Source organism: Nyctereutes procyonoides, unplaced genomic scaffold (assembly GCF_905146905.1).
Source record: "Nyctereutes procyonoides isolate TBG_1078 unplaced genomic scaffold, NYPRO_anot_genome, whole genome shotgun sequence".
NCBI classification, from domain to species: Eukaryota; Metazoa; Chordata; class Mammalia; order Carnivora; family Canidae; genus Nyctereutes; species Nyctereutes procyonoides.
The window spans coordinates 66,629,376-66,641,615 of NW_026575052.1; the positions used below are offsets into that span (position 1 = coordinate 66,629,376).

At 37.1% G+C, this 12,240-nt stretch overlaps 1 protein-coding gene across 1 annotated transcript in view; it reads left to right on the forward strand.

The window, feature by feature from the left end:
* Positions 1 to 12,240, forward strand: part of MRC1 (mannose receptor C-type 1) — a 96,928-nt gene that overhangs the window by 18,918 nt on the left and 65,770 nt on the right. The window contains exons 4-5 of the mRNA XM_055332445.1: positions 2,580 to 2,744; positions 10,810 to 10,923. Coding sequence (XP_055188420.1) covers positions 2,580 to 2,744; positions 10,810 to 10,923 — 279 coding nt within the window. The remainder of the gene's footprint in view (positions 1 to 2,579; positions 2,745 to 10,809; positions 10,924 to 12,240) is intronic.

Below are 12,240 nucleotides of genomic sequence, written 5' to 3' on the forward strand. Positions count from 1 at the left end.
TCTAATTTATGTCTTCAAAACCAATGTGTGTGTGTGTGTAGTTGGTAAATGTAAAAGTAAAATAACTAGGAAATTTAAAAAATTGTTTGACTTTAGTGTGCATTAAAAATTTAAAGCACATTTAATACATTCATGCGTTTCTTAAAGGGCTTTGTGATTTCCCAATCTACTTCATTTTCCTTGCTTTGTGTTCCTTTCAAAAGAGCATTTTTTTAAAAAATATTAGCCTTCAACTAGCAGGTTTAATACAGGAAGATAAGGTACCAGTTATTGACCTAATCTTCATTGTCCTTTGCATTGTTTATTGTAATGTTTTCCTTCTGTTTAGACATTTATTTTAAAGTATCATGAGAACAGGAAAAGGAAAAGACCCTTTCTCTCAGTTCTCCAGAGCTTGCAACTTTAGCTTTCCACATCAGTTGTACTGGTTTACTGTGTGAATATGAACAATATGGGGAGGTGTAGAGTCAGCAAACCTATACATTCGTTGGGAAATAGATTTTAATTCCTTGATCTACAGTGCAAAATATACTCTTTAAATGAAGAGAAGAGTCAAATCACATTTCCTTCTTTGATCATGTATATCTCTTACTTCTATTTCTGGGCAAGAAAATAATCCCTTCTTTTTAAAAAGAAGTCTCACATTGTTTACCGTATTAGATCTCCAAATTTCTAAAAATATGTATTTAAAACATCTCCATCTTCAAATAACCCTTAAACCAGTCTCATGTGAATGGATGGTCTCACTTAGTGGAGAAGAATCTGAGAACTAGTAAGATCTCAGATCATGATCATTTGTTTTATATTTTTTAAGATTTTATGTATTTATTTGACAGAGAAGCACAAGCAGGGGGAAGGGCAAAAGGAGAGGGAGAAGCAGACTCCCCACTGAGCAGGAATCTGGGTACAGGGTATGGGGGCTTGATCCCAGGACCCCAGGATCATGACCTGAGCTGAAGGCAGATGCTTAACTGACTGAGCCACCCAGGTGGCCCACATCATGATCATTGATCATTTAAGTTTAATATTATCAATTCAAATTTATCTTTATGTAAATATATAATCATTTTATAATGAAAACATCTTAGAAATTTCTTCTTTTTTTAAAGATTTTATTTATTTATTCATGAGAGACAGAGAGAGAGAAAGAGAGGCAGAGACACAGGCAAAGGGAACCTGATGTAGGACTCGATCCCAGGACTCCAGGATCACACCCTGGGCCGAAGGCAGATGTTAAATGACTGAGCCACCCAGGGATCCCCAACATAGAAATTTCTATGTTGTTGCCCAAATGAAGTTTTATCTGTTTTTCTTCCTCTTTGATGTTTCATAGAACCACAAGTTTCATATCACATTATGTGGTATGTGTATGAAAAAGGTTACTTCCTTGTCACATACAAAGATTCATGGCAGCGTAGGTATATGCTTATGGGAAACTGGCCAACTTCTTGGCAGGTTGAACACTTCTCAGAAAATTTGAGAAGTTACATGATTCCTCCTCTTCCTTAGGAATAAGTGAAGAAATTATTACTCCCTAGGATTTGTAAATAGAATTTTATATTTTTAAAAAGAGAAGAGGGAGGTACCTGGGTGGCTCAGTCCATTGAGTGTCTGCCTTCAGCTCAGGTTATGATCTTGCAGTCCTGGTATTGAGCCCTACATCAGGTTTCCTTCCTGCTCCACAGCAGAGTCTGCTTCTCGCTCTGCCTCTGCCCCTCCCCCCATGCTTATGCTCTCCCTCTCTTGCTCTCTTTCTCTCAAATAAATATAATCTTTTAAAGAGAGAGAGAGAAAAAAAAGGGAACATTTTTATAACATGAAGCACACAGAAATATTTCATTTGTTGACTAATTTCCCAAACATCTTGTAGGTAACACACTACAAATAATATTTATCAGTCTCTACTATTGGCCTTTCATAAAGTATAACTAAGTTTATAGAGTATATTGGGAATTGTAAAACAGCAAAGGCAGAAGTAAGCTCAAAGAATTATTTTTTACTCTAAAGGAAGGAAAACTAACCATCTACTACTGGCTGGGGCTACATAAATTTAATATATTCTAGAGATGGGAAAAAGACTTTAAAACTAAGGATAAACTAGTGAGTGCCACTGCCTGGATACAGGTAGAGTCCACGACTTTGCCTTCTAACACCCATGCCTTTTGTCTGAGAAGACCCAAATAGAATGTCCAGGCAAAATATTCACCTCCTGAGAGAAGATACATATATTCTCTTTCCCCAAATTTCCCCAGGAGTTTGGGCTGGCGTCTCTATTCTTAGTTTTTGCATTGGCTCACTTCTCAACTCAATTGATCCCAAACATCTTGACACAAAAATAGGGAGACAATACCTCTCTTTCCTTTCTTAGGTAGATGAAAAAAATTAGATGTGGTTGATTTTTTGAAAACTCTCCTCTATCAAAGGTGTGAAGAAAATCTCACAGGTGCTTTTAAAATAAGTAAGAGAAAAGAAAATAAATATATTTCAGACAAAAATGCTATTAGAATTGTTTAAAAAATATTGTTTTCTGAAAGTCTTTTTATGCCTAATGCAGCCAATTCCATTGACTTCTCTTACAGTTGAGGGCAGTGAAAGCTTATGGAATAAAGACCCGCTGACTGGCATTTCCTACCAGATAAACTCCAAATCTGCTTTAACTTGGCATCAGGCGAGGAGGAGCTGCCAACAACAGAGTGCTGAACTCTTGAGTATCACGGAGATACATGAGCAAACATACCTGACAGGTAATAACGGGTAAAGAAAAGAAAGTTGTAAGATCATGATGATTTTATTTCTATCTAGTTTAGCTTAAAAGCAGATGGTGCATCTGATTATAGACATCAGGAGAGAGTCAGTCCTGAGCAGGTATTACAGGGGTAGGGTAGATTTGCCCCCCGGAATGGCAAGTAGGTTTTGTCTCAGGAGCAAACTTTCTTCCATCAGTTATGACAGTTTCAAGAACCTGTGTTGAGAAGGATTCTGAGAATTGACCTGGGCTCAGAGTAGAAGGCATCACAATGAGTCGGTGATGTTCTTGGACATGGCAGGGGTACTATGCTGGTCAAGCATTCCAGATCTAACCTGAAGCCAAAGATTTTCCATCAGCATCACGGAATTCAAAAGGAGAGAAGGAAGTATATCGTATGTTCTTGCCACAAGCAGGGACGAGTCAAGAGCAGCTCTGAAACTTGGAGTCCTTTTTACTTCCTGCCTCTCAAACTCCCAGACTCTACTGATTTTCAGGCCTTATTGGTGTTCTACCCACAATATGTTTGTTTTTTAAGCATTTGTTCTTATAGGATTGTGAAGATGGGAAGAGAACCAGTGTTTGCTTGAGATCAAACTATTTGTTTTAGCTTCTGAAGTCCACACTTGGGGAGCCGAGAGATTAGGAGCAGTTCTAGTTCACCCTGACACTGCTACCAGATTAATATATCTCTAATCCTATGCCTATCGTGTTCAAAAAAGCCATCATGGCTGTTTATTTCCTATCAATTAATTAACAGAACACCTTTGCCTGGCATTTAGAGGCTGACGGCTCTTCCCTGACTGCTGTTCTCCTTTAGGTATTTTGCAGTCTTGACAGAAGAATTTTGGGTCTCTCATCTTTACCTAATACTTTCTCATTGCCATATCTTTCCCCATGCTGTTTTATACATGGAATCCCCAAATTTCATACAGGTGAAATGCAATCTTATTCATTTCTATCTGCATTTCTCTTATTTGTTTACTATTTTTATAATAGCTGTGTATGTATATGCCCCACTTCCCCTACAAGACTATAAATACATTTATTTGTTATTTCTTATTCATTTATTCAACCAGGTGGCTGGTATCTGTGTGTGAGGTATTATGATAGGTCCTAGAGACATGAGGGTGACCAGAGCCAGTCATGTCCTGTCTCCATGTTGCTTAATTAAAGTCCAGTGGGGAAAACCAGCATGAACCAGAAGACAAATAGATAAATACAAATTTTAGTGAGTGCCATGAAAAAAGCAAACTTAAAGACATGTGAAGGATGGATTATAGGAGCAAATGGCTGAAAATGAGGAATGTCTTATGAATAGTGATGTCCCTCAGCCCCCATAGAGATTCACATAGAAACGTCCAAGGAAGAGAGTCTCAAAGAATGTTTGCTAACTGACAATTGATGGTGTCGCACAATAAGAATAATTATTTAGAAATTCAGCCTCATGTGTGCACAGGTGGTCAGTTTATGGCAAGAAGATGGTTAATGCAGTGGTTCATAAATGTAAATTTGCATATGAATCATTGGGCCACTTTGTTAAAATGAAGATAAATGGGCATGAATGCCAGGGATGCTAGATCAGTAGCTGTTATGTGGGGCCCAGGAGTCTACATATTGTCAACCTTCCAGGTACTTCTGGGGCAAGGGTTGAGGGACCACTGTGTTAGCGCCTGCTGTGTCAGCAATGCCTACACAGTTCAGTTGACTAGCCACCAAGCAGCAGAAGGTAGGAGTAGAGAGAGAGAGAGTAAACTCTGGAGCCAGACAGCCTGGGTCTCAGCTCTTCCAAGCTTTGAAGCTTTTGGGCCTCAGGGACATCATCTGTTAAAAGGGGGAGTATGTGTAAACCAATACGAGGGATGGAGCATGTCCCCAGCTTGGCCTTTTTTTCTCTTTTTGGATGATAGCTCTTCAATGACTGGAACACATTTCCCCTGTAAGTTATTATTATTTTTAATTGAATTTGAAGATGTTTATTCCATTCTCTTTTTGGAGAAAAGAGGTAACACACATTTATTTAGCACAGCCTTGTGAAATGCATTTTTAAAAAAGATTTTATTTATTTGACAGAGAGAGAGAGAGAATATAAGCAGGGGAGACTCATACTCCTTGCTGAGCCCAATGCAGGGCTGGATCCCAGGACCCAGAATCATGACCTGAGCTGAAGGCAGATACTTAACTGACTGAGCTTCCCAGGAACCCCATGAAATGCATTTTTCTACTCTTCCTCCATTCCTGAGGACTGAATCATGAGCTGCTCCACTGTAATAGAATCTTTCTTGCAATAATAGTTGGGTGCCAAGCTTAGCATTTATTTTTTTTAAATCTTTTTTTTTAATTTTTTTTTACTTTTATTTATTTATGATAGTCAGAGAGAGAGAGAGAGAGAGAGCGAGAGAGAGAGGCAGAGACACAGGCAGAAGGAGAAGCAGGCTCCATGCACCGGGAGCCCGACGTGGGATTTGATCTTGGGTCTCCAAGATCGCGCCCTGGGCCAAAGGCAGGCGCCAAACCACTGTGCCACCCAGGGATCCCAAGCTTAGCATTTATTAATGGTCTCTTTTCAGTACAGGCAGCAATTGACTATTTTATTTCTGTTATTATGACTGAGACCAATAGTAGAAAAGCAACCTGACCTCACTGTGTGTTCATAAGCTCAGAGAAAGAATTATGCCTCATGTCTCCTCAGTTATTCTGTTTCATGTTGGTCTGGGAGGCCTTCCTAGTATCAGGGCAGAGTATCAGAGTGATTAATATTTACGACCATGTATAAAAATCAGGGCAGAAAGCATGGACAGAGACAAAACTAAATTCATGTAGATGATCAAGGAAGAGAAAAGATGACATCAGACAAGTCAGGTGTTTTCTGTGTGAGCTGGCCTGGGTGAGAGAAAACTATTAGAGGTGAAGTGGTTTCTGCCAGTCAGAGAATGATGAATACCAAATGATTTCATTCATATGTGGAGTTTAATAAACAAGACAGATGAGCAAAGGGCAAAGGGCAAAGGAAAGAGAGAGAGAGAGAGAGAGAGAGAGAGAGAGAGAGGCAAACCAAGGAACAGCCTCAATCACAGAGAACGCACTGCTAGTTACCAGTGGCCAGAGGATGGGAGTTATGGGGGGAATGAGTGATGGGGGTTAAGGAGGGTACTCGTGGTGATGAGCAGAGGGTGATGTATGGAATTAAAATAAAAACTTAAAAAAAAAGTTGAAATGATTTGAGCTGGCTTTCTTTTTTTAAGGGACTCTGGGTTGTATTATCTAGACTCTACCAAGTTTTACTTGGTTTCTGGCTTTCTGGAAGCCAAGGTACAGAATGCAGGTGACTTTTTACCTGCCTTACCAGCTGCATGGAGGCAAGGGGTGAGTGCAGCAGCTCCAGCTCCAGCCTCAGGAAATGCTTTCCTAATCAGCCAGTGCTATTCTTGGGTCCCTCAGGAGCGCAGACAGGCGCTAAGAAGCTCAGAGGCCCAGTTCACCTCAGATACTTGTTTGAATCTTATCCAAGCCTCCGGAATTTTAGTCAGCAAATTTTAACTGAAATCTGGATGAGAATGATTTCACTAGTGAGATTTGTAGCATTTCCTGCTTTTCTTTAAGTCAGAAATATCACAGATTGGGGGGGGAGGTCTAAAGGGGAATTCATAAAGTAAAACAGAACTTTGTTTTTTGAAGGGAAGATAGTCATGGCATTCAGGACTCATTGGGAGGTAGTAGGAAAGAATCTGGAAAATAATGGTGTGAGTGAAGAATTGTAGATATACTCCATTTGAGGAAATATGCCACTAAAAGGAAAAAAATGTATACCCATAAATAGTTATACTTTCAAAATAAGATTTATTCCATGTGAGGACTGTAAGCAGTGTAAATAACATTTTTTTTAAAAGGTGTAAACCGGGATCCCTGGGTGGCGCAGCGGTTTAGCGCCTGCCTTTGGCCCAGGGCGCGATCCTGGAGACCCGGGATCGAATCCCACATCGGGCTCCCGGTGCATGGAGCCTGCTTCTCCCTCTGCTTGTGTCTCTGCCTCTCTCTATCTGTGTGACTGTCATAAATAAATAAAAATTAAAAAAAAAAGTTAAAAAAAAATAAAAGGTGTAAACCGTTTTTATGACTCAGATCCATTTAGCTGTCATGTATTGATCAGCTGCTGTGTGCCAGACACTGGGCTTTATTTCTAAAGCTCCTACCAAACTCTTAAATGTCTCCACGTTATAGATGAAATAAAAGGGAGAAGCTAGAAATTTACCTAATACCTCCTGTTAAGAAAACAGTTGGATTGGAGCTGCCCACTGTTTTTCCATTTTGCTCTGTCCCGGTCCTGCTCATGAAATGAGCCAGAATCTGGTGATTTCCAAATCACTAAAGAGAATCCTTAATTTAGGTATCAACAAATCATTCTGGTGAATTTAGTTTAAAATGGTGATCTGATTTCCCCTTGTGTGCAGGGCTTATTGCGTCTGCCCACCGGCAACTTCTTATATCATTTATGATCACTGCATCATCCTCAACTTCTGTTTTTACCCCCAAAATGTTGGGAAGCTATTTATCCTTCAATTTCTGAATCAGAGTTATAACAGCATATGTGCCGGGTTAGGGTTTACAGAACTGAAATAAGCTGTAGGAAGTAAAAGTTGGCTTGTTTCCCTGATTGTTTTTGGTGCTGGTTGGAAAGTGAATTGGGCCACAGTACAGGAAAGATGAAAGGGAAGGATAACGTTGGACGTGAATGCATCTTCTGTTATAACTAGGTTCAAAAATAGGTGCATAACCATTTCAGACAATGCACATGCAGAAAAATAAAGCATTAAAAAGTTCAGTGTGTGGAATCGATACTTTGTATAGTAATGCTAAAAACAACAACAACAACAACAACAAAAAGCAACCCTAGGTCTCTCTATGATATTACAAAAGTACATTAGAGAAAGAAATTTGTGGACAATGCTCATCTGCTTTAAGTGGTGATGATATATTTAACACAAAATTTGAATTTTGTTTCTAATCACAGGTTTTGCCAACCCTGATTCAAGATAGAGTACTAATACTGATAACAATAGCAGCTTACATTTATTGGGTACATATTATGTGTTAGGCCCTGGTTTAAGAAGTATTTACTAATTTAATACTTTAAAACAAGCCTAGAAGTACACAGAGCAGACTCAGGCTATCAGAGGATAGATAATTCCTATAAGAAGCTATCTTCTTTTCTATTTTGCCAAACACAGTAATTTAAGCCATCTCAGACAAAATCTACTTTAATTCTTCCTATGGTCCATGAATTACTTATAGTTTTAAAAGCTTAGAAATGCTTATTTTCTTAATAACAATTAAAAAATACCAGAGTATTTGATTTGGGGGAATAAATAGCTATATTTAACATTTGTGAAATGCTACTTTCAACATCATTTTCTGTAGTATACCCCTCTGTAAGTATAGAGATAATTATTTTCCAGGTTACTACAACTTTAAATAATTTATGGAAAAAAAATCATTCAGTGCCCAATAGTATTTAACAGAGTAATTACTAACTTAAATTGTAGTGTCGGTACGACGGTACGACGTTGATCCCAGAATAACATTTCTAATGCACAAACCAGTAAGCAAGTATTTCCTCTTGACACAAATTACCTATTACATAAATGAGGGAGCACAGAACTTTTAAGTTGATTTCTTTCATTTATCCAAAAGTGACCTAAGTAATAAAATAGTACTCAAAATAGTTTAAATAACTATATGTAAAAAATAATTAACAAACTAAAAAGAAACCATTGATAAGATGAATAATTATGAAATTGATTTAATATGAATGAATTTTTATCACATTATTATTTTTTCAGATGATTGCAATCATACTTGATGATGCTCATCCCAGAGATTTAAGGCTAAAGAAATATCAAGACTTGTCCTTTTGATAATCTCATCTCCTTAGTAGTTTACAATAAACATTTCTATTTTTTGGTAAAATTCCAACTTTGGAGAACCAAAAGCTGCATCTTTGCAGGTGATAGGAATGAGTTCTGGCATGTGCTATTGTTTGGAGAGGAAGGGCATGTATTGGAAATATCTGTCTAGTTCACTGTTGTTTATTTAAGGTGCTCTAATGTTTAAAGTTATCTAGAAAAGGTGTTAGTAGTAACTCACAGGCAAGATTAATTTAAGCAGGAATTGAAGCCACTGGAGAAACCACATTGAACCCTGGGTTCCAATCCTGATCTGCTAATCTCCTTCACTCTAAAAGTTCCTTAATCTCTCTGTCTTTGGTTTCTTTTTCTGTAAAATGAAGAGATTGAACTAGATACCTCCCAAGGTACTTAAAGTACCTGCCTGTAAGAGCTGTGCTACTCAAACATTTTTTCTTGAACATTTGATAAAAATGAGTGAGTCTGAATTCATTTTCACCCATTTTTACATTCCAGTAAAATGGGATTCATGGGATTTCATCCCATTGTTATTTTATCACTTTATTTTAAAAAATCACACAGTAGAGTTTATTTTACTTCCTGAAAAGTAAAGTCAAGTTTACTTTCCAGTAAGTAATTCCTGCATTGAATTCAGTTCAGTTTATTAAGCAATCAGCCTACCTAATCAATATCAACCTAATCATATCTTCAAGTGGATATTTGGACGGACTGCCCTTTGCTAGTGCCTCTCTGCCAGATGCTGAATAATCTGAGTGCAACATGAGGTCACATTATCTCTAAAACCATTGTCTTCACTTTTATGGAAGTGGATGCAATAAATGTGAGATCTGATTATTTGGCACTGAGTCACTTTGACCCCTAGTCACTTGAATTGGTGACTTGAATGTGTGCATGCATACATGAGTTGATGAAAAATTGGGGAAAATGTTAATGACTTTGAGGTAGCTCAGTTGGAGAACTAGAGTGTCTGCACTTTGGTGTCACGAGACACCTAGCATAGCTAGTGAGGGTTAAATGAACACAGGCCATGCTCTGAATAGAATAAGTGCTAATTCTTGCCATTGACAAGAATACCAACTTAAGTTTAGTACTTTATTAAAGACAGAGGATAGTTTTATTTTTTATGAACTCTTTGTAATCAACTAAAAAGAATGTGAAGAGAACAGAGAATCTGTGTGGTTTTTAGAAAGTATAAATAGTAACAAATGGGAGTGTTTAACACCAGAGGGCTGAGGTGCCTGTGGCTTGTTTTTTAAGTCTACATGAGCACCCGCCAACCTCACACAGTTTGGAACATTGTAATTACAATTTATGAAGTGCCTAAACAAAATGTTGTTCATGTTAGCCAAAGATTTTTGCTTAGACTTTAAGCAAAATATTAATGAGAGAAAAATAGATCTTAAAAGATGCCATAAAATAAAATTCTTTTTTTTATATAAAATAAAATTCTTAGAATAAGTTCTAGAATGTAAGGTTAGGTAATAATTTGTGAGCATGATAGATCAAAATGTTTAGTAAACATTTTTATGATAGAATATTTTGAATTTTATTCATAATAAATGTTATTTGTACACTTGGGGCACCGGATGGCTCAGTCAGTTAAGCATCTGACTCTTGATTTTGGCTCAGGTCATTATCTCAGGGTCGTGAAATCCAGCCCCACATTCGTATTCTGGCTCTGCGCTTGGCATGGAGTCTCCTCATCCCTCTCTGCTCCTCCCCCTGCTCTCTCTCTATCTCTCTCTCTCAAATAAATAAGTAAAATCTTTTAAAAAAAACTTATTTGTACTCAAAAGTGAAGTAAGAATGTTATTATTTGATGATAGACTGTTATCCAAATTAAAAAAGCACACTCATACCATTCTATAGGAGTATTCAAGACAATAGAGTTGAAGCCTGGTCAGATCTGGATTAGAAGCTTACCAAGAATCTTACTAAGAATCTTACTTAGGCTCTCACCTCTGTTTATCAGTCAGTGGAGATAGTAGTTGTACTTACCTCAAGAGAATGCAAGGAGAAATGTTGGGCATGGTGTTTTTATCATTTCTCTCAAATACATTTTGATTCAAGCACTTAATTCTGAATGCGATTCCATTGTCTTTTCCAAATGTCAGTTTTGTTTTTGCTTTTCTTGTATAGGATTAACTAGTTCCTTGACCTCAGGACTCTGGATTGGACTTAACAGCCTGAGTTTCAACAGTGGGTGGCAGTGGAGTGGTGGCAGTCCATTCCGATATTTGAACTGGCTACCAGGTAGGGTTCAGCTTGCCTGGGAATAAATTCATCTAAATTTAATTTATCTGGATACCATGGGGATCTTCATCATCTCACATGTAGAGCTCAAAGAAAAGAATTGGGAAACTTTACCGAATATAGTCCATTTCTCATGTTGCTTTTAAATCTGCCAACTAGGTTTGTGTATACTAAAACCATAAAGTTTTTATGGCTCCTGGGATATGGATTTGTCTGGAAGGATTATGACACCAATCAATACAGGACACTCTTAAAATGTATATATATTCTCTGAGTATCCTTCATTGGCTAGGTATTATATTCAAAATCAAATTTTCTAATTTTACAATGTTCCAGTTGAAAGTGCTTATATATAAAATGTATACTTATGAGATATATATATATATATATACTATATAATGCTATATTATATATTCAAATATTTTATAGGTATTTATTTATATTTACACACACATATTTAAGTGAGTGTGGATTATTTGGGGCTGGAAAATTTCTCATTATCTTGAGCCCCAAGATATTTGTGATATTTGCTCTGATTGTCATTGTTATAATGATCTTAACTTCATTGTTTCCTGTTGCTAATCTAATAGAGCTGCATTAAAATAATATTTTAGACAGATAATATTCCAAGGTAATATAATAATTCATTACCAGTTTTGTTGGCAATTTGTGGTTTAATTATAAAGAAATGCTGTTGGGGGATGACCAAGACTTCAGCAGCTGTCAAATTTTTTGGAGGACAGAAAATGCTGTGAACTAATTATGTCTACATTTTCGTAACATACAGGTAACAGAACATAAAGGAGGCTAAATAATAAATGTGTTTTACATACATGGCAATCATTCAGAGAAAATAAAAAAAGACCAATGATGACAAAAAAAAAAACTTGTATCTTATTCACAAATGCCAACCATTTGTAGCTGCTTGAGGTGCTCTATCGAGTGTGATTCAGAACTCTCCACCCATACCCCTGTACTAATTAATGTTGGTTTATTAGCAAAGAATACAATAATTAATGATTACTGAATGCCATGGATGTGGGAAAGGATGAGTCACATTTTCATTTACTAGTTCTGCTATGAGAAAATAATGATACAGTGTTCCTTCATATGGTCAGACTGCTTTCTTAAAAGCCACTGAATGTTTTTGCATTTGGCTTAGGAAATTAAACTCTTCTGTATTACTGATTTATGGTATTTAGAGAAAATGAAAACTTGAAAGAAAGAAAGAAAAGAAGGAAGGAAGGATATTCAGAATAGATGCTAAAACACAAGAGGGAAATTTTAGAGGATACATTTTGGTTTAAATTGACTGGC